This window comes from Saccoglossus kowalevskii, chromosome 12 (genome assembly GCF_978046115.1).
Source record: "Saccoglossus kowalevskii chromosome 12, keSacKowa6.1, whole genome shotgun sequence".
Taxonomy (NCBI): domain Eukaryota; kingdom Metazoa; phylum Hemichordata; class Enteropneusta; family Harrimaniidae; genus Saccoglossus; species Saccoglossus kowalevskii.
The window spans coordinates 5,443,132-5,465,594 of record NC_140652.1 but is presented as its reverse complement, the minus strand read 5'-3'; the positions used below and the strand labels follow the sequence as shown (position 1 = coordinate 5,465,594).

General features: G+C 34.2%; 2 protein-coding genes across 3 annotated transcripts in view; both read right to left on the bottom strand.

Annotated features, from left to right (window-relative positions):
• LOC102802570 (uncharacterized) overlaps positions 1–10,153 on the bottom strand; it is a 28,148-nt gene extending 17,995 nt beyond the window's left edge. Inside the window, exons 1-5 of one of the 2 annotated variants that reach the window (XM_006823495.2) lie at positions 10,010–10,153; positions 9,821–9,845; positions 4,305–4,421; positions 1,780–1,899; positions 1,311–1,417 (exon numbers count right to left, since the gene is read on the bottom strand). In XM_006823495.2, the coding sequence (XP_006823558.2) occupies positions 1,416–1,417; positions 1,780–1,899; positions 4,305–4,421; positions 9,821–9,845; positions 10,010–10,138 (393 nt within the window). In that variant the 5' untranslated portion in view covers positions 10,139–10,153 and the 3' untranslated portion in view covers positions 1,311–1,415. Of the gene's footprint in view, positions 1–1,310; positions 1,418–1,779; positions 1,900–4,304; positions 4,422–9,820; positions 9,846–10,009 lie in introns of those variants that run through there. The other variant, XM_078013989.1, reaches the window with a different exon arrangement.
• Positions 10,154–14,063: 3,910 nt separating this feature from the next.
• On the bottom strand, positions 14,064–16,058 carry LOC102803830 (tripartite motif-containing protein 2-like). Its single transcript, XM_006823504.1, has one exon. It carries the CDS (start codon positions 16,056–16,058, stop codon positions 14,064–14,066), a length of 1,995 nt encoding a protein of 664 aa, XP_006823567.1.
• Positions 16,059–22,463: the final 6,405 nt, after the last annotated feature.

The following is a 22,463-nucleotide window of genomic DNA, read 5'->3' as shown; positions in this document are numbered from 1 at the left end:
CATTGAAATCATCGACATATTGAATGTAAGTGCTCTACAACGACTCTGGATGTAATCTATACATGCTGCAAACAAGATGCTGTCAAGTCTAACATTTCACTAGTGCTCAGGAGGAATTCAAAGTGCTTTATATATATATATATGATTTGCAGGATTTGCCTAACTGTGACGATTTTTCTATCTCATATATATATATATATATATATATATATATATATATATATATAGGCAAATCCTGCAAATCATGCACGCCTAACTTAGCAAATCACGCATGGTTTAGAGACAGCATTGCTGGCTTACGTCAGTGCACAGGGAATGGTGTGCCTGCAACTTCGATATGCTTCTAACAATGAAGAAACAATTCGTGTCTTAAGACATGGATTATTCACTCAAGCCCAGGTGCAAGTGGAACAAAAACTATAACAATGTCATGGAAGGATAAATTCTTCTGTTTCGAAATAAAGTACAACAAGCTAACAACAACTGATTTCTCGCTCATAGGATGAGGATATATCAGGGTATACAGAAAAGTCATCAACATGTGATGTATATACGAAAATGGACGTCGATATGGACACCAACATGTGATGTATATACGAAAATGGACGTCGATATGGACACCAACATGTGATGTATATACGAAAATGGACGTCGAGATGGACATTGCCGATTAATACTTAAAGCGGGAGGGTCGTCACCTGCGCACGCGCGGGAATTGAGTCCCAAGCGGCGATAACAACACACGCTAAAAACGCAAAGGCTCATGATTAAGTTATAGTAGACTCATATGTTTTTGGTAGGGAGTGTGTTGTACATTAGTTTCCCTTTGACTACGTTACAACGCCCGCACTTTCTTTTTTATTTAGAGTCAGAGATCACAGCCTTTTTAAAAACAATTTTCAGACCACAGACATATTTGATCACTTATTCACCATCTTTACAGAACACATTATAAACTTAGGACTCATAATTCTAGAATTTATAACGAACTTACTTCCATTTACATTGTATGTGTGCTTCTCACATGCATCACTGTATTTATGGGTTTGAGTCGTGATGTTTACTTGCGTGGTATTTTATATATTTTTGCTTTGTAGTCGGACCAATACTAAAGTAATTGAAGGTGGTTATTTCATGACCAGTATACATCAATCTTGGTATAAACACAAATAGACACAACATATGCACATATGAATACTGCCCAATTTGGCAACAAAATGTATACACTCATAAAAACAAAAAGAGTGAAAATTTATAATAAATTACAACACACACGCACACACACACAATTATGAACACATACACAAACGTGTGTTTTATCTATTTTATTTCTAGAGCTGCACTATTTGCAACCTAAGACATATTACAAGTTGTGGTTGATTTTTCCCAGGCTTGTCCAATGGTGTTGACGTGATTTCTGTGGATAAAAAAAGCAAATAAGTTGTATTGAAATTTATCTCTGTACATATCTCATCAGTTACTTATATCTAAATGCACAGCCATGTATACAGTCATGTGTATTACATATTTTTGAGATATTTTCATATCTTCACGGTCATCAGTTAGACTTCAATAGTCACTAAAATATAGTTTTTAAATCTGTGTAAGAATGAGAAATGTTTGACAGTTTCTCACACGAACGGGATGGGTGTCATGTCTGCGCCGACTGAAAGTTATTCATAAGATTACAGTGTTCTCAATACTACGCTTTTGATCTTACGTCTGTGTATAAAAAATGTTCATCATATCATAATATATATATATATATATATTGCTTACATGAATCTACACAGCACACTTGGTCTCCCTCACAGCTTGTTTTGCACCATGGATCTATCGTCTGTTCCCCTGTGCAACTGTCCTGGCATTGTCCACCACAAATATCGCGACAGTTTCGTGCTAATACAAAGAAATGGAAGAAAGAAAGAAATGCCTAAACTCAGAATTAATAATAATAATGGTGTTGACGTGGTTTCTGGGAATGGAAATAAAACGAATTAGTTGTATTGCAATGTATCACCGTACATATTTCACCAATTATATTTAAATACACAATTGTTTATATTATATATTTAGAATCAAGTCATTTTTTTAACATTGGGTCTAAAAAATGAGATTGTGATTAATTGTATTGGCTCAGGTTTATGTATTTGTTGTGTACTTCACATGATATTCAGAATGAGATGTATATTTTTCTGATTTTCTTCAAACAGACCAATCAAGTCAATTTTTAATAATGAGTCTAAAAAAATAAGACATTCTTGTGTCCTCGTGATTCATTGTATCGACTCAGTTTTGTAACATACTTCAAAAAAGGTAATAAGTTGAGCTCAAATCACACAAAGTAATATCAGAAATAAACACTTGACCAGCAAAAATGAATATCAACTAGTACTATAAATGAATTAAAGCGATAACATGTACATCTCTAGTAACGAAGCGTCTAAATAGGTGACACGAATGCCGTTAAATGTGTTGATATTTATTATATGTAGTCGTCTATCTTTATGTTAATATGAGATTTAATTATTTTCCAGATACGGAATGGTTACTCAAGCAAACAAACAGAGTGGTCGATTTAAAAGACATTATCCAAATGCTGTAAATGCATTAATTATTCGCTGCTTTTTAATTTCGATATTTTCGTTGATAAGTAAAATTCGCAGAATTGTCGAATAATAAAATAACTCGGTGTTTCCCAGCCATGTTTGTGAACTTAGGAACCCAGTGAAATTGCTCAAAACATCAAAATAGTGAATTTTAATGTCAGTGAAAATAAATGGTTTAGTACGCCATTTTGACATCACGCGCCCTTTTCGTCGATAGAGGGCGCGATGTTTAAAAATGGAGTATATTACAGTAGTATTAAATATATATACATATCATTTGTAATTCTGAAGATCCCGCAACATTGTTTGGGAAATGTACATAACATGCACATAAGTTTGATGAGATGACACAATACTCCATATACGTCAGCATACATTGTTGATACCAAAGTTCCCAGGCAATCAGTGCCAAGAAGTTCAACCTGTCCATCAGGGTTATATAATAGTTTAAATCTGTATACATACAAAGTGCATAATATCACAACTACTTACATGCTGGTGTGCAGCACACCTGGTCTCCTTCGCAGCTTCTTTTGTGCGACATTTTTATGTAATAACATTGATCCCCCCCCCCACAATCCAATGCGATTTTCTAATGGAAATCACGAGTACGTGTTTTAACCAAGGCGCAATGTACACTAATTATCGCCGGTGACTCCTTGATATCTTCCAATCGCCCAAGAAATTATATAGTTAAAGCTCAGCAACGTCTCAGTTTGTACTCATTGGTCTGCGCAACAGTCAAAGTGGCCATATCATGTCTCATATGAGATCCATATCTCGCGCATGTGTGGCGCGACGACCACCGCCATTTAATGTAGTAGTTTAATGTGTTAGTAATTTTGCAATTAACAATGTACATTTTCAAATCAACCTCGCTAACCAACTCCAAACTGTTCAAGTTGATTTAGTGTTTAGACATTTTAGTATTTGGAAATCACCGGGTTTGATATTTACGCTGGTGTACACACTCCCACTCACAAAAAATATGATTTACGAATTGTGAACATCTGGGCTACGTGTAAGCAAAATATATTTGGTTAAACAACAATGTTTAATTAGTGACATCCAACAAACATTTGCTTCATTACATAAGTGAAATCTGTTGGTGGTGTTTGCCCCTCGTATTTTAATTGAGATCGTAATGTAATCTATTGATTGAGTGTGGTTTTTGTTGATGAAAGTTATGATTTGTAAACCGAGGTTTCCTGTCAGTGACAATATTAGACCCGAGGGCAATGTTGACAATAATAATTGATTAAAGGGCGGCGGTCGTTGCGCAGCGCGTATTCGAATTTCATATTAACAAATAATGTATTTTACACGCATTGTGTTGCTACCGTATGAGCGACGAGCACCACCCTTTATGCAAATCATGTTTATGCATATTTACAATGTTATATCATAAACAAGTCATAAATATGATAAATACATGTGCATATTTAATTGACACAGTTGATTTTCATAACCCCAAAAAATCAAAATCAAGGTCCGAGCACATTTATCAACAAAATTATTGACAGAACCAAACAACATAGGATATGAAGAATGCTAATTGACGAAAATAAAATGTTTCTCAGATAGTATTCATATCTATCTTTGTAACTTTATGTTCTCTCCATCTAAATATCCCTGTAATGTAAAGGCGTGACACTAAACGACACCACATTCCAAATAGTTACTCCTTTTACTTACCATTTGTACAGCACACCAGATTTCCTGGACAAGTTCTTTTGCACCATGGTCTTTCTGTATGGCCCTCTTTGCTGCAGTCCTCACGGCATACACACACACTCTCACAGTCACTTGCAGCTACAGAAAAAAAATGTTTGATAGATACAATTTCTATGTCTACTGCGGAATCAACAGTAACACATATTCACATTGTCATGTGATAGCTGCAATTAAATTGTAAATGAGCAAACTATACAATACACACCTCCACATGATTGTAAATATTGTTATCGTACAGGTTGAAATTGACATGTGTACATACTTGAATAAAGATAACACGTGCACTGTCTTCTAGAAAATGTTTACACATTCTAAAGAATCTACACGCTGTACAACAACTGTTAATACATATATTGAAAGATTGGATATAATTATAAACAGTCACCATGGTCGTATACCATCCGTTACTACAAATGTGGAGGAAACTCTGTATCTGGTATGCTACGACAACTTATCTGGAAAACTCAAGTTTCAAGAACCCACGTAACATAGTAATACATGTTGGATCTAATGACCTGGACAGAACTACAGAGTCAAAGAAAGAAGCACTTCTCGACAACTACCATCAGAAATTTGTAAACCTGATTGACGTCACCCGTAAAACATATCCACAGAGTAGAATATTCGTCTCTAGTATTCTACCCAGAATTGACAAAGCCCAGTTTAACACAACAGCAACTAGTTTCAACTCATCCTTACAGTCATTATGTGAAGACACAGCGGATGTGCACTTTATACAAAACAATCTACTTGACGCAACAAACAATATTAAATCGTACTTGTACGAAGACAAAGTGCACCTAAATGACAGAGGAACTAAATTCCTAGTCACCAACTTCAAACGTAATATATATCAGACCATCATAAAACGTACAGATGCTACAGAGCAAAGAATGGATCAAGGCAAATCACAAGATTACGATTTTAACACCAACCCTTTGGGCCAGCAAAACACTAAACACAACATGGAGCGAAACAATGGTCACAGAAACAAAGAGCAAACAACACTCAACAGAAGAAAACACAGTAGACAATATTCATTACTTGATGACCTACTTACCAGCCTGGCGAGCTATATAAAAAAAACAATAGATTCAATGAACTCACTCCAAAAAATTCTCATTTTAGAAAACATTTTCTGACCTAGAATTCAGGTATTGTGTGCTTTCAATGTATTTTTTTTTATATGATGAATGTTGCTAATAAGCCCTCCCTTAAATGTACTTCCTGGAACATTCATGGTAGTTTAGATCTCAAAATTAGAGATAATAACTTTTTAGATCTTATTAGTGACTTTGATATTATTAGTCTGGTGGAAACCAAAACGGGTGCAGATTCCTGTATCCAATTGCCAAATTTTTGCCATTTTCATTCATTTCGAGCTGATAAACACAAAAAAGCCCGCTCTAACTCGGGAGGAATCATTGTCTATTTCAGAAACACTTTAAAAAAGGGCATTAAACAAGTGAAGAGTGGAAGTGATGATTTTCTCTGGCTGCTCCTAGACAAAGAATTTTTTAATCTTGACGAGGATATTTATTACGGCACCATTTATCTTAGCCCGCAGTATTCAAGTATTTTTAAATGGAAAGACGCAAATTTATTTCAAGTATTGGAGGATGATATTAATAGATATTCAAAACGTGGTTCAGTTATTCTATCAGGCGATTTCAATGCCAGAACCAAAAACATTATGGAATTGACCTCTTTCAGTAAAATTAACTATCAGTCATCTGCTCCAAATATTAACATTAGAAAAAGGGCATCTCAAGACTTGGCAGTAAAAAATCATTATGGTGACTCATTGTTGGATCTATGTTTATCCGCAGAACTAACCATCCTCAATGGTAGATGTATAGGAGATAAAACTGGCAAGTACACTTGTCATCAAACTAAAGGCAGCAGTGTAGTTGACTACACTATTGTTAGCAATAATCTATTTAACAAAATTAATCTATTCTATGTTCACCCTCTTAATTTATTACTCTCAGATCACTGCCAAATAACTTTTCATCTTCAAACAAATGCAATTTACACAAATAATATTTCGAAAATAACACACTCCCACAGTGATAAATTAGTACATGAAACTGACACTTACATTTGGAATAGCGAGTCAAATTTGATATTCAACCTAACGCTACAAAGCAGAGATATTACAAATTTAATTAATAACTTTAACATTAAACATTTTGACAATACACAACAATCAATTGATGAGGCAAATACTATGCTTTCAAGTATTTACATTGAAGCAGCTGGCAGATGTCTGAAAAAACATATCAGGAGAAAACCAAAAAAAAATAAATGTAAACCAAAATGGTTCAACAAGGACCTATATAATCTAAAGAAAGAAATTTTGGGTATCTGCAGTAAATTTAGTGCAAACCCATACAACATTAAACTGAGAGAAAAATGCTACAGTCTGAAGAGGGAATACAAGCGGCTAATAAAAAAGAAAAAGAGAGATTTTAAAAATGATATATTGAACAAGCTCGAAAGTTTTAGTGAATCAAACCCCAGTGAGTACTGGAATTTATTAAGAGAGCTAAAAGACACCAAAATAAATAATGACTCTGATAATGTTGACAGTCAAACCTGGTTTGAACATTTTAGGAAACTGAGTAAAGAAACAAGTAATACAATGAGCGAAAACTCATTGCAGCTACAACTAAAAAATCATGAATCACTCTCTCTACCTAAAGCCAACTTAGACAAGTACATCTCACAATTAGAAATCCAAAATGCTATAACTAAACTCAAAAATAAAAAAGCTCCAGGCGCAGATAAAATTACCAATGAAATGATCAAGGCCAGCAGGAACCCACTAATAAAACCACTACAAAAACTATTCAATTTAATCCTGCAGAGTGGATACATCCCTAATCGCTGGAATTTAGGTATGATCACTCCTATTTTCAAAAAAGGAGACAAAACAAATCCAAACAATTACAGAGGCATCACACTTCTTAATAGTGTCAGTAAACTTTTCACCTCCATTCTTAAGCAACGGCTTTTGAAACATCTAAAGGAAAACAACACAATTATCAGAGAACAAATAGGATTCATGCCAAACTGTAGCACCAAAGACCATTTATTTGTCCTCAAACAACTAACCACAAAATACCTGAGCAACAAAAAGACTTTGTTTGCTTGTTTCATTGACTTCCAGAAAGCCTTTGATTCCATCTGGCATCTAGGTCTCTTCTGGAAACTTATCCAAAGTGGTATTACAGGTAAATTCTACAACATCATAAAATCCATTTATCTGAACTCAACAGGATGTGTTAAACTTAAACAGTGTGTAACAGACAGCTTCACAATTAATAGAGGAATTAGACAAGGGGATGGACTCAGCCCACTCCTTTTCAATATCTATGTAAATGACATTAAAACATCATTAGACTTGGCTCATAATGACCCACCAAGTCTCCTAAACACAAGTCTCCCATGTCTGCTATATGCAGACGACTTTGTAGTATTATCCCAATCACATACTGGCTTACAAAATGCCATAAATTCTCTTGAAACTTACTGCCAGAAATGGAAACTCAATATTAATATCTCTAAGTCAAAAATCATCATGTTTAGTAGGTCAAAAAAATCACAGGACAAACTAAAATTCTATGTTGATGGAAAGGAACTTGAAAATACAAAAACCTACACATACCTCGGCATTAAACTACACAAATCAGGTAAATTCATCGGAGCACAAGAAGACCTCAGAGCTAGAGCAATGAAGGCATGTTTCAAAATGAAACAAATGCTATTCTCAGAAAAACTAACTCCAATCAAAACATACTTAAAAATGTTCGATGCAATTGTAAAACCAATTATGCTTTACTGCAGTGAAATTTGGACGAGCGAGAACATCAATAAATCGCATCTAATGGCAAATCTGTCAACACCAATGGAAAAAGTACAAATACATTTCTGCAAATACCTTCTAAAAGTAAATAGCAAAGCAAGTAATTTGGCAAGCCTACTAGAGTTGGGAAGATATCCTCTCCTAGCATCAAGCTTAAAATATATGATCAAATATTGGATCAAAATTAATAATTCTAACCCAAATTCGCTAGTACATGAAGCTTACAATCTTGGGATACATCTTGATAAAAAAGGAAAAGACAACTGGGTAACAGACATAAAACAAATTTTAGAAAATTTAAATATGGGTAATATTTGGGAAAACCATAAATCTCTTGATGAAAAACAAATCACTGAAACAGTAACGCGCAAACTAGAACAATCCTTTGAAATACATAGTACAGAAACATTACACGATGACAATAAAGGTAAAAACCATAAAAACAAGTTACGAACCTATAGGAAAATTAAAACAGAATTTGCATATGAAAAATATCTCACCACAATCAAAAATCCAAATCATAGAGCAGCTATGACAAAACTCAGAATAAGTGCTCATACCCTTCAAATCGAAAGGGGCAGATATAATAACATTTTAGCGGAGGACCGAATTTGCCCAGTTTGTGACAAACAGGAAATTGAAAACGAAAAACATTTTCTTCTCAATTGTGATTTATACAAGAAGGAACGAGAAATCATGATCAAGAATATTAAATACAATATAAGCAACTTGGGGACGGATGACGAAAAACTTACAAATATACTAAAAATTAAAAATGACAAAACAATCATTGAACTAGGAAAATTCATCCACACTTGTTTCAAATTACGACAAGAAAAAATCTTAAAATGCCAGTTGCCTCAACCAACCGCCAAATAATTTAATTTTATTTTTTATTTTCTATTGTCTTTGAATTTCTTGTGTTATTTTTTTATCTTTTTTGTATTACTTTATTGTATTTTCAACTAAGATCCCACTCCGGGATACGGTTTCAATAAAGATTATTATTATTATTATTATTATTACATGGATTCCGAGCTTGTTCGGTTTTATTGTGTCACGTTGATTTACTTTGAGTTGCCTGCACTGCTAGTTGTGTCACGTCGCGACGCTTCAAGTCGAAGAGAGTAATGTTTGGCGGTCTTGAGAGAAAGTCTCGCAATGTCGCTGAGATGCACACAACTATTTTACAAGAAGTCTCGTAAACAAATTGTGTTTCATTCATTCGCACATATACATGTAAATGATGACCATCCCGATTTCAGTAACATTATTATTGTTTTTATATGCTACTGGGAGGCGATTTATTAGTGTACCAATCTTATAGAGCAACGAACTTGTTTGTGACTTAACGTGAGTGCATGTAATGGACGAGAAACATACACAGTGATTTGCATTGTGTTTTACCATTGTATACGAGATATTGCATAATCCATTAAACAATAAAAAGTGTAAATTTATCAGTCAGTTTTTCCTATATTCCAGATTTCACAAAACAAATACATTGTCAAAAGTTCTTTATACGATCTAAATTTCCTATGCCAGAGCATCATATAATTTGATATGTGATAAATATTTTGAGAAGAAAAATGACGTATGTATAACTTACAATAATCGAAACCGTCTGTAATCATCTGTAATACAAATAGTAAACAAAATGTTTAGTGGCTAACATTTCAAAATTTATTCCCTATTGAGAGTTTTGATTTGGATGACGTAATATGAAAAAACGCATCGACACATACAAGGATGTCATCGCATGGCAGTATAAGTTTCAATTTATGTACTTAATACTCACAAACATCAGCGCTACCAACATAAACACCAAACTGAACTGCATCTTGAATAAATGTATTCTGTGATGATCGTCGAGCAATGTACACACGTTATTAGTCGGGTCTAGGTTGAGTAACTGAATTTCAGACATTGTATTTATATATTCATGCTATCAGATCGGACGAAACGGGAGTTGCGGTGAAACAAACAATATTCACCATAAGTTTATTTTCAAACGATATATTATGCAAATTGGCAAGAACACTAGTGTCTGAATTGTAATGCGAGTATATCGGGAAATGTGTCAACAAACGAATGTGCCCGGGTTAAATTATTTTAAAAGTTCCATATGCCAGGCAGTAAAATAAACTGTATTGAAATGCTATACTGTTTTACGTTTGAAATTGTCATGGACATGGAATATCTTCTGAAATATGGCGATTACCATTGTTGATTCAAGTTTAACAAAACAAAATTGAATATCACTGATAATTAATTTTGCTAGACAACACCACATTAAATGCATCACATCCATCGACCAAAATACTAAGTGTTCTTTGATGTTCACACACGATTTTTTTCATATGAATTAATAGTGTAATTGTGTTGTGTGTTAAAATGAGTTAAATTGAATCACAATGTCATGTTGAATGTAGCCGTGTTATCCAAACTAGTCCGCTATTTAACTACGGTCAAAATCTGCTATATGATTATATTGCTGAATATGCATATGCGTTTACTTTTTGATGCAGGTGATTGCTGTTAGAGCGTGTACTTACTAGTATTACTTACATCCATCTTCGGGTTTCTTTTTTAATGTACTGTTATGACTGCGATTTCCCAAACGATTTACATTCACTATAATTAGCTATACATTGACTTACAAAAGTAAATCGCCGTTCAATGTTTTTTTTTTTTCTACTGAAAAGTTATTAAGTTGCTGTCATAGAATAATTAACACATTAGTGATAATTAAACCACCATTGCGCTCTACTGTTCTTGTTTACATATCTAGTTAATGATATATTTTTGTATTACTAGGCTTTGTCATTAAAGCGGGGGAATCGTCACCTGCGCATGCGTCAGATAGCCATAACGTGTCATTGTTTACAAACAAGCGTCTACCCACGAGCCTTTGCGTTTTTAGCTTGAGTTGTTATCGTCGCTTGGTACTCAATTCCCGCGCGTGCGCAGGTGACGACCCTCCCGCTTTAAAGTATTAAACGCGCTATGCATGAACTATTGTTTAAGGTTATGAAATTTATTCTTACTATATATTGGTGATAAATATTATTTGTTTGAATCGGCTAGATCAAACATCCAGTACCATGTGGCGAACAGACGACAATTGTTCATTTGAAAAAGAGTTAGCGGGGACAGAATTAAATAATAATGAGGATAACATTACATTTTTCTCAGGTTATTAGGAGATGTTGTCCTTGTTTTCAACTCCAGTCGATACAATTAATAAACATATTTCGTAGAACGAATACATGCTGATTATTTATTTCCTCAGTAGACGACGCTCCGTAGAAATAATTGTAATCAGTTGAAATTTACACTAGTGATGATGCGGTTATTTTAAAAAGCAGTGTTGATATTGTTTCCAGTACGTAAAGATCCGATGTGCAACGCTATCAGCAAGACAAACGAGCAAAACTCTGGTATTGTAACTCTTCCAAGACAATTTGTCGATTGTTGGTCTCAGTAACAATGGTAGATCGGAATGCGGAACACGACCAATCCGTTTTTCAAGTTATACGGTGATCAAAGCACTATTTAATGACAATTATGTAAATAGAGTTGCTGACTCAAATTCAAATAAAATATCAGCGTTTCTAGCAAAATCAGATTTGATATGCAGTATCTAGGGTTTGACGTATAAAGGCGTTTTTCTCGAATATCGAATATTGAAATATATTATTTTATTCGACTATGCTAAGCATAAATACTAAGACGCATAAGACCAGTGAAGTAGAAGACAACTTTTATAAAATGGCCGTTTTCGATACGATTGTATGCAATGTCCGCGGTGGTGTTAGCATTTTGTTTTTCAGTAGTGTGGCTTCACTTTGCACGTAAATACATAAATTGTCGTATGAAGGTAAACACTATGTCGAGCATTAGCATATAGTGATGGCACTTCTGCCCTTGCAGCAGTTCGTTTACATAGACTCTGGGTCAGTTAGTTTGGTCGAGTGGTTAGTGTGTGATCGCCTCCCGTGGCGAGACGCTACTCCGTTTGCGCGCGTTCGAATATAGTAATTCGTGTTATTACGTTAATTTTTGTTTGCTTGTAATTATTTACATGATTGCCACGTCTACAAGTACATATATAAGTGAATGGAATGAGATTCATATTTAAATCTCGGTCTCATAGATTATATAATAGTAGTGGTTGCACCTGCATATGCAATATTATGCATATTAATTGAGGTCACAGTATGTTATATTGTCATCTGTCATCCTGTCATATGCCTTCATTAAGCCACTTGTCAAATATATTTTTTGGGTAGTGATATTTCATAAATTTTGGAAAACTTTAATTCCTAGTCAGGAATGACCAATTACACACTAATTCCACCATATGTTCAATAGATTGTCCATGATAACATGTTATAATTATAAATATGGTAATGAAACATTACCATTGCACATACATACAATATAGCACAAGACATGTTGCCTATGTATGCTCTAACACGTTGTAATACAGTCGTATTTTATATCAGTATTAACAAAGTTAAAGTCCTGTCACTGGTGAACCAGGTTGGCAAAGACAAGAGGTCACAAAACCTCAATTCACTACTACCAGTATCACAACTAAGACATTTATTGAGAATATGTACATTTGCCAGTTAATGTATGGAAACATGCTTTTAGACATGGTACAGTAATTAATAATTGTTTAATGTGTGATGTTATCACGTTTGCACATCGTTGTTTCAAATACCAATACACGATAGTGTGGCGTTTGCTCCAATAAAGTATTTAATCTGATATGCTGTTTATGTGACAGAATCCTGTATCATCGAAGCGTTAACATGCAAGTATAAAACTACCATGTACTAGAAGCCAATAAGAGATGAGTTAGAAAGATCGATGACGAACCATACTTAATTAGTTAACATGTTCATTAGTACAATTTTGCTTTAATAGACCCAGTACATTTCATAGTGTTACAAGTTCTTGACAATTATTTGAGTTTACAAATCACTGTGTATGTATGAGATTAGGATATATCAGTTATATGTATGGTCTCATTATTAAAACAACAACAGTGGTTCAGTTTATTTGTGTATATTCATTACAGAATGTTCAATATCTGATATACAATATTAACTTATTATAGTTGTGTGCTAATAGAATAATACAAAGACCATTTCTCAGCTTGTTTCACTGTATGCGCAATAGAGGCATATATTACGGTTCCACATAATAGACATAATTTATGAATCTATATAAATACATCACGTAGAATTTCAACATACAAGTAACAACAGAAACTGGAAGTATTTGAAAATAGTATTCTAAATGGTATACTATCCAAATGTTCTGTAGAGAAATCAATAGTATAATACTATGCTGGCCATCTTGAGTTTATGCAAATACAATGCATTTGTGCAACTATTCACTGGTCGGATGACCTCATGTTTGCTTCAAAAGACATTCCAGTATCTTTTAAACAAACAAGTTGTTCAGACAGCTTTTTAAATCAATGTAATTAGAGGTGAATATATGCAAGTTCATGGTATTCTGGTGGCCAGCATTTAATTCGAACAAATGCCCAACAGTGGCACCACGCAGATCCACCAAGTGTATTTTCCGGTAACCAAAATTCATCTTTGTTGATGAAACAAGACAAACATTGTTATAATTATCAATAAACTTTTACAATGTGAATTACAATGGGAAGTTTAAGTAGCGTTAACTAAAATTAAATTGTCCATTAGTTAAAAATTAAAATAATAACTGATTACATAATATTAATTGTATTATGGTAAGTAGTTATGAAAACATGTCTACACTTCAGAACAATGACAATCAACTTTAAATAAATAAAGATTTCTTTGTTTTTAATATGAAAAAATGTTAACACGAGAACATGCATCAGTGACTACAACTTTACCATCATTAGTAATTGCTATACCTCTAGGGCCATTCAATACATATCTACCACTAGCAATATTGGTTATAAATTCACCTTTACTGTTAAACATCTGCACTCTATGGTTGTTACTATCACATACATAAATATTATCATTCTTATCAGTAGCAATGCCACAGGGCCAGTCAAACTTGTCATTTGGACAACCACTGAATGCAAACATAAATAATCCATCAGATGTGAGAACTTGAATACGATCGTTCCCTGCATCTGAGACTATTAGACATCCCTTACTATTCATAGCTATGAACATTGGATATTCAAACTGACATGACCCTTGACCCTTACTACCAACTGACTTAATGTACTTGTAACCCGTTATTTCATATAATCTTATACAATTTGAATCACTATCAACCACATATACAATACCATTATTATGGTTGATAGCAATTCCACACGGATCCTGTAATTCTTTTCCACCAAAACACTTTATAACCTTCCCATATTGATTACATACAATCACCTGATTATTTGCTTCATTGCCTTTCAAATACCCATTTGTAATATATGTATTATCTACTGACACTGCTACATCTATGGGTCTGACTGGTTTACTATATCCTGTAAATTGTAACTGTGACTTTTGATCGACATATTTAAATGAAATCCCAAATAAATTATCTTCCACAATATCTATAATTTGAAGTCTTTTATTCTTATTATCTGCCACCACGATATCACCACATTTATTGATGCACACTCCCAGTGGGTTAACGAACAACCCTGGAAAACTGCCTGCTAGCCATGAGATTGCCTCCAATTTCATTGGTGCATTTATAACATGTGATGATTCTTGTGTTTGCTGATGTGAATGTGAGACAGAATCTACCTCCATAGACTGAAATGTTCCCAGCATGCCTTGCAGGGTGATGTCACCAGGATAAAACTTTGGAAGTGATTTATTTTTATCAATCCATGTTGTATCAAGTGACATCATAGTTTCCAGTTGATTTGTTGTTTCTTTACTAGTTTTCATCAGCTGTGCAGCACTGCTATAGTTTAATAAATTGTTTATAAACGTTATTGTACTTTTCAGTAGTTTCTCGGTTGTTTCACACTGATGCCTTTCTTTGTTGATCTCTTCGTTCATTTTGTCATAATCAGTTTTTAATTTACTCAAGTGACTGCTTTCTTCCTGTTTTATTATTTTTGTTAATTTCTCAATAGTTTCCTGTGAATGTTGCTTTATTTGTTGTTTTCGCTGCAAATGTTGTTTTGCTAATTCTCCATTTCGTTTAATGGCCTTTATTTTGCTTTGTTTTGCTTCACTTTGCTTTGTTTTCAAGAGTTTTATGTGATCTGATGCCATCTTACAGAATCTATCTGCTGCGGCTTGTAAGTCAATCAATTCATGACCTTTGTGATTTGACCTCAAACATAAATGACAGATAGTTATTTGACATTTCTCACAGTAAAGTTCAATAAGTTTATCTTTATGAGAAGTGCAGTGAACTGCAGGAAAAACTATCGATTTTGTCCTTATGGCCTCTTTAAACGCCTTAACAGTCATAATACGATGATGTCGACTAACTGGCATTTTACTGTGGACTTTGGTGCACGTTGTACACAAATCCATAGCACAGTCTACACACCTGTTTGTTGATGAGTTTTCTTCACAACCATGGCATGTTTTATCACCTCCCTGCCTTTTCTGTTCTTCAATAATGTCTATGACAGAATTAATTATCGTACTTGGTGGAAGTTGTTGAATATTACTCACGTAATGACGTTGTCTGCAGTTGGGGCATTTAATCGTGTCACGTGGTCTCAACTTCACCAAACACTGCTCACAGAAAGAATGGTGACATGGTAAAATTTTTGGATTCTTGTAACGTTCCAAGCAAACAGAACATGTCAGTAGATCTTCATCAATCCTGCCCACAGATATTTTAGCTGCCATGTTTCACAGTGATTCGTGGTTCGAGAAGGATTCAGAAACTATCACGATGCAATTTGCAATTGAATGAAGGCGGGGTGAATATATCAACTTCTTTCCTCGGGTTAGAAAATATATGAAAAGGGCGCTGACCTACTAGACCACAGTGCTGATGGGATACTGTCACCATATCAAGTATAGTCCATGTGAAACCTGACATCTGATACAATAGTGGTCACGTGTCCACTATATGTAAATAGCAGATAATAAAACGGATGCTTAGACCTAACTCTACTAACTCTAATTATTGTTATTATTATTATTACCGTTCAAGCACAGAGAAAATTAAAACTGAAATTATTGCAGTAATTTATTGAAGGTACATATCCCTTACTTTCCCACTTATTTTACTTAGGGAATACTGAAGGGTATTATAACTTAGACAAACATATACACAATGTGACTGGCGTTCAAGAACAAACAAAGCCTCCTAACTCAGTGCTTACTTTTAAAGGTCCTGTTAAATTCACATTCTGCAAATAATTACCCACCTACTGTCTGGTGTATATGAAATGGGATTGTAAATGCAACCGTAAAAGGCAATGGTCGTGGCACAACGCATGCGCGGGATTTGTGTTAAAAAACAAAGCGATTTTCACACTAAAAAATCAACATGGCAACAATTCCAAGCGTGACTTGATTAAAATGAAAAGACCTTGTAACCGTACTCGGTAAACCTAGGTGTGATTCTCCGATCTGTTCAAGCAAATTTTTTATTCCGGAAGTTGGGTTTCATCTCGTTCGTATGGAAGCCATATCTAGCGCGTGGATGGTGTGGCAAATTAAATAAAGTCTGCCTGCAGACTGACACTGTGATATGGATCTGTATAATAGTAAATAAATCATTCTGTCAATTTAATAAATGGCAGGTAGATAAGATAACATTATTTGGGCAAAGTGAACGAATGAGTCGTTGTCCAAAATATATCCAGAAATCGAAACGATAAAAAGCCCCCCTAACCCTCCCATATTTTTGGGATAGTCATACACGTCCACTTAAGGTAGCGCGAAGGGGCAAAAGATTTGTTTCAATATTTGTAATCACTTGAAAATGTTTCTTGAAACTTTGGTGACTCACTATAGTTATTTAAAGCGGGAGGGTTGTCACTTGCGCACGCGCGGGAATTGAGTCCCAAGCGACGATAACAACGCACGCTAAAAACGCAAAGGCTCATGGGTAGATGCTTTTTTGTAAACAATGACACGCTATGGCCATCTGTCGCATGCGCAGGTGACGACTCCTCCGCTTTAATTTGAATGCTATTCAAATGTTTGAAACATTAAGAAAAACTAGTTATGTTGTGTTTGGATGGAGTGTTTATTCGATTGCTTATTGTGTTTTATCAGATGTACTCCAACTATTGCGTCATTGTAACAGTCAGTAATGTCTGACAATGAATTATCCTTTGGTTGGTATATTTACGTAGTAGTTAGTAGGTAAAAATTACTGGCATCGTGCACACAGATTTACACTGTATTTATTATATTGCAGTATGTCTATTGCAGTAATGACATGTGATGGTTCAGTAAAGTAGTACACAGAAATCACGTGGACAACTTATTTATTTATATACAGGTATGTGGTGAAAATCACAGTACGGGAGGCAAATTCCAAAAAACGCCCTCCCCACGGAATTTTCTTTCAAAAAACCCATCCCTTGAAACAAATTTTCAAGACAAGCATAGCCCTTGAAGCGGTTTAAACATTTTGTTTGCATCATTCCGTTTAGTAAGATTCCATTAGTAGTTTCCCGGTACAGAAATAGGTTATGGCACAAGGAATTACTCGTTTCTGAAGATTTAAGTGCTCACCCGCTACTAAATTTCCTTTTCTACGATATATTCAAGGTTTTGAATTTGTGAACATATTTTTTAAAGGTATTAGAATTTTGATTTATTTCTTTTTCACAAATTATTGGGAAGTTTGGTAGTATTGAATAATCCTCGTTTCCAAGGAAAATGACTTTGTTTAACATTCTGAGCGCAATTTTAATACCCCATTATAAGTTTTCCCACAATGCCCTAGTACAATTCAATTTCTGCATTACAAATTCTGCACAATGCTGATATTTTTCCGGATAGTTTAGTTTGTATGTTGTTTGTTTTTCATTTGTGTAAAGAGATAGTATTACCAGTTTCCATTGAAATTCTCTCAAATTTGTATTTATCGTTAGTATGAATATTGAGCTATATGTATTGTCCCAACAATGGATTAATAGATTAGTAAAATACAATTAAGATCCTGGGATTTAAATATTTTGCGTCAATTCCAATTTGCAATATATTTGTTTTCATAAATGTTGCAAATGATGAGATTTGTCATGATCATGTTTTTAAGATACAGATGTTTTTTGATTTCGAGGTTGTCTAAAATTAGTTGTGTTAGCAGTTCATCTCCGTTTCTTTAGCACTAGAGCAATTATACTATATCATTTAAAAAAACAGTCATTGGGAATATTCTGTAAATCTAAGTGTTTTAAAATACGGCACATTTTTGTCCCACTTGAAAATCACTTTAAGTCTTTTATAATTGACACATTAAGTGTTTTTCTTAAAGTCATAAATGAGTTATTTTAAAACACCACTTTTACTGTTTTGTGGTAAAACATTTGAAGTGTTTATGAGCTTGTTCCCACTTTAAAAACACTTAAAGTGTTTATAATCTGCATAATTGCGAAAAGCGTATATGATGCAAAACCCTTGCAGTTAGTGTTTTTATTGCAGCATTTCAAAGATGTTTTTGCACATAACACATTATGTAAAGTGTTTCCAATAGAAACACGTATTGAAAAGTGTTTCCATCAAGCACGTGTATAAGAATTGCACTTTTACAAGTTCTTTCACTAGACACACATTTCGTAAAGTGTTTATGATCACGACACGTAGAAAAGTGTCTCAACCGAAGACATGTTTTAATGAAGTGTTTACTATCACAACTCTTTGAAAATTTATTTCATTAGACACACATTTTGAAAAGTGTTTCAACCAGAAATATGTAAATAAATAATAAAATAATATCAATCGCATGAAAAAGTGTACTCGTGTGCAGATTAATAAGTGTGTTTACTGAAATTCAAACCTTTCGTGAGACTGTAGAAACAATACCAAATAACTGTGAACCTTGGAACTTCAAAACAAATAAGTATTGAGCTGAAACAAACAATAACATCTTTGAACCTTTTTCTCCATAGACATAAATGAAATTATTATACATCTGTCACCGTAACGCCATAAGTTACAGCGTGCCGTAATTTTGCTGTATTTCACGGGGTATTTTCATCCTACCATATTAGAAAATGCGAATTCCAAATATGGAATGATTACGCACGTAAGCGTCCTCTATAATACAAACAAACATGGCTGCCACCAGGGTTTGACCGGACTCCACACAAAGAAGTTCGCTGATTCTATTCTAAACTTTTTGGATTTCGGCATTCCCATGATGTATCCTTGGAAGGAAAAGATGTATAATAATAAGATTATTACGAGGATATCTCAAAGTGTGAACTCAGATAGTACGCCGTCGCATCGACCTCCACAGCGCGTCGGTCGATACTCCCGCTGTACTGTTTTCGTGCATATTTTGAGGTATCCTCGTATTAACCTCATAGTATCCAATCTCTTCCCATGTAATAGTATTGTCTCAAATGCAGTCTCTCCGGGCACATCATATTCCTGGAAAAACAAAAAATAATAGTGGAACAAATTAAAAAATCATTAATTTCAGAGAAACATGCTCTCTAGAAATAAATGTACTATATTGCACTCCCATTCTCGAATCTGCATATATGCACTGTATCTATTCTATTTCATACATCTTTTACTTTTCTATCTGATAAATGGTTTGATTGCTTAGTTTTAAAACCCTTTTAAAATCAACCCTTATGTGGTATTTTAAAACTATATTTACCTAACTAGAGCTCTCCGGGCATAGAGGACGAGGGCACTGAACCAACAATAACCCATATTAACAGGGCAAAATCAATTCCCAATATTAGCAATATCATCCTGACCGCTCTTTAAAATATAATATGATAGTACAAAAATCCAGTGAGTAATGTTTAATTAATTATCATTGTTTTTCCAAGAAATGCGATATTTGAATCAGAAATATGAAAAGTAAAATAAAGTAACGCATATGTAATGTGAAAACGAAAATATAACCACAACACGAAGTGAACGGGAATTAACGCCTGTTTAGCGCTGCGTCATTCAGCTTACTAACACGAGCATTGATAACAACACCGTGCATGTTTAATTCCATCGGTTATTAAACTTATGACACATGTTATGCACACTCGCAAAATATAGGAATATATAAAGCTGTTAATTATTGAAAATACTAAAGTCAATAAATAGCTTACATGTATAGTATGCTTGCTGGCAATGATGACGTGTTTGAGCTGTTTTTATTTTATAATAAATATGCTACATACAGTCGACAGTAAGCAGTGTTTCTATTATAGACGACACACAAAAGTGTCCTGTATATGAACACTTATCTAATCGGGTGTTTTAGGTTGAAACATTGCATTTTGAAGAAAAGTATTTTAGTTACTCTTATGAATTTGTTTACATGTCGTATACATAAACACATAGAAAACATGCTTAGTCGAGTGTTTTACCTTGAAACACTGCATGTGTGTTTTAGAAAGTGCTTCAAAATAAAACAATTTGGAAGAAAGGTGTTTTAGTTACTCTCAAGGACACAAATGTGCCTTATACATTAACATTTACTGTCTGGTGTTTTGGGTTGAAATATTGTTGGCGATGTTGCTTTTTGAAGTGTTTCAAATTGAACAGTTTAGAGAAAAATGTTTAAATCACATGTGAGAATGCTCAGATGTGATTGGAACTACATCCACCGTTCACCAAATGCGGAGTATCAAAATCCATTAGGACACAAGGTACTTAATTCACCACGTGTCTTGATTTCCAGTAGTACTTATAGGTTGTAAGACCGTATAAGCGTACATGAAATTAATTAGATATAGAACTATTTTCTGAAGATAATGACATGACCATCTCATTATACGTTAAATTACGTCACTTTCGGTGATTGTCAAGTTGACATATATACCATAATGTTTACTCACGAGTCTCCAGACTTTTCACTCAATTTTGGTAATACTGCTTGCATAAAGTTAGATGCATTAGTCCATAAATGTTCTATCAATAAATACTCTAATGACACATTTTTGTCCCCGTAAAACACTCGGTGTTTTATTTTGAAAAAAAAGTGTATTTTTGTGTGTTTACAATTTATTTAATTTCATCAAAAAGTGTTTTAATAACTCTCAAAAACACTTTCTAAACCACTATAATTTTGATAGAAAATACAGGTGACCTGGTGTTTTATAATATAATACACGTGTTTTTAATTACAACAGTGTGCTTTCAATTAAAACGGTGTGTTTTAATGAAAAACATGAAAGTGCTCATATAATTTACAGTGTACTTTGTTTGCTACATCAGGCAAGCATCAATATGTACATGAAAAAAAAATCTTCCACGCTATCAAGAGTTTAGCATTATTCTAAAATACAGATATTAATTGACAGTTCTTGTTTATGAATCTCATATCGCAATTAGATCCATGTTTTCAGCATATTGTAAAAGGAAGGGGAGATTTTGACAAGAAATCAAAATGGCATTTCAGTAAAATATCTATACAATGTGTGATTTGCGAGATAAAAAAAGCTTTTTGTAATGTCAAAATATCTGGCATGGCTGGGCCACCATTTCTGTCTCACCCGTGATTGTGTGTTTTGTTTGGTCCATTTCAAATATAAGTATATTTACTTATATATGTACTAAATTTAACATATACTGGTAACGTGATATTCCCATGGCTTTATGATCTGAATTGTTCCAAGTAGGATAATCTATCTTTCCATTTTCTCAGCTACACATATACCTTCGCATTTGTCAGCATTTTATGGTTAGTGACTTTAAACACACCTCGTAGGCAGAACAAATTTGTTATAGATTGGGTGCCATTTACAAAACACGTCAACAAACGCAACGTTCCCATATTGTTAATGTTGATGCCTTTATAATGCTTTTAAGAAAATCGTCTGGTCAGAAATAGGCGTGCTGCAATGATATGCGGGAATTGTGATATAATGCCCCCTGGCATATTCTCCAACCACAGGGCGGTAGTCGTTGCGCCACGCATGCGCTAAATTTATAGGTCTCATAGAAACAAAGCTGGCAATTTTGACTATTGCGCAGTCAAACGTGTACAAACTGAGAGGTTACCAAGCTTTTATTACGTAATTTTGATCGGAAGGTATCGAAGGAGTCGCCGACAGTAACTAGTACAAGTGGCGCCCAGGGCAAAACCGTACTCGTGATTTCCTCAGCAAA

Excerpts from the sequence above, each read along its gene's own strand:
- LOC102803830 (XM_006823504.1), bottom strand. The coding sequence starts at position 16,058 with ATGGCAGCTAAAATATCTGTGGGCAGGATTGATGAAGATCTACTGACA.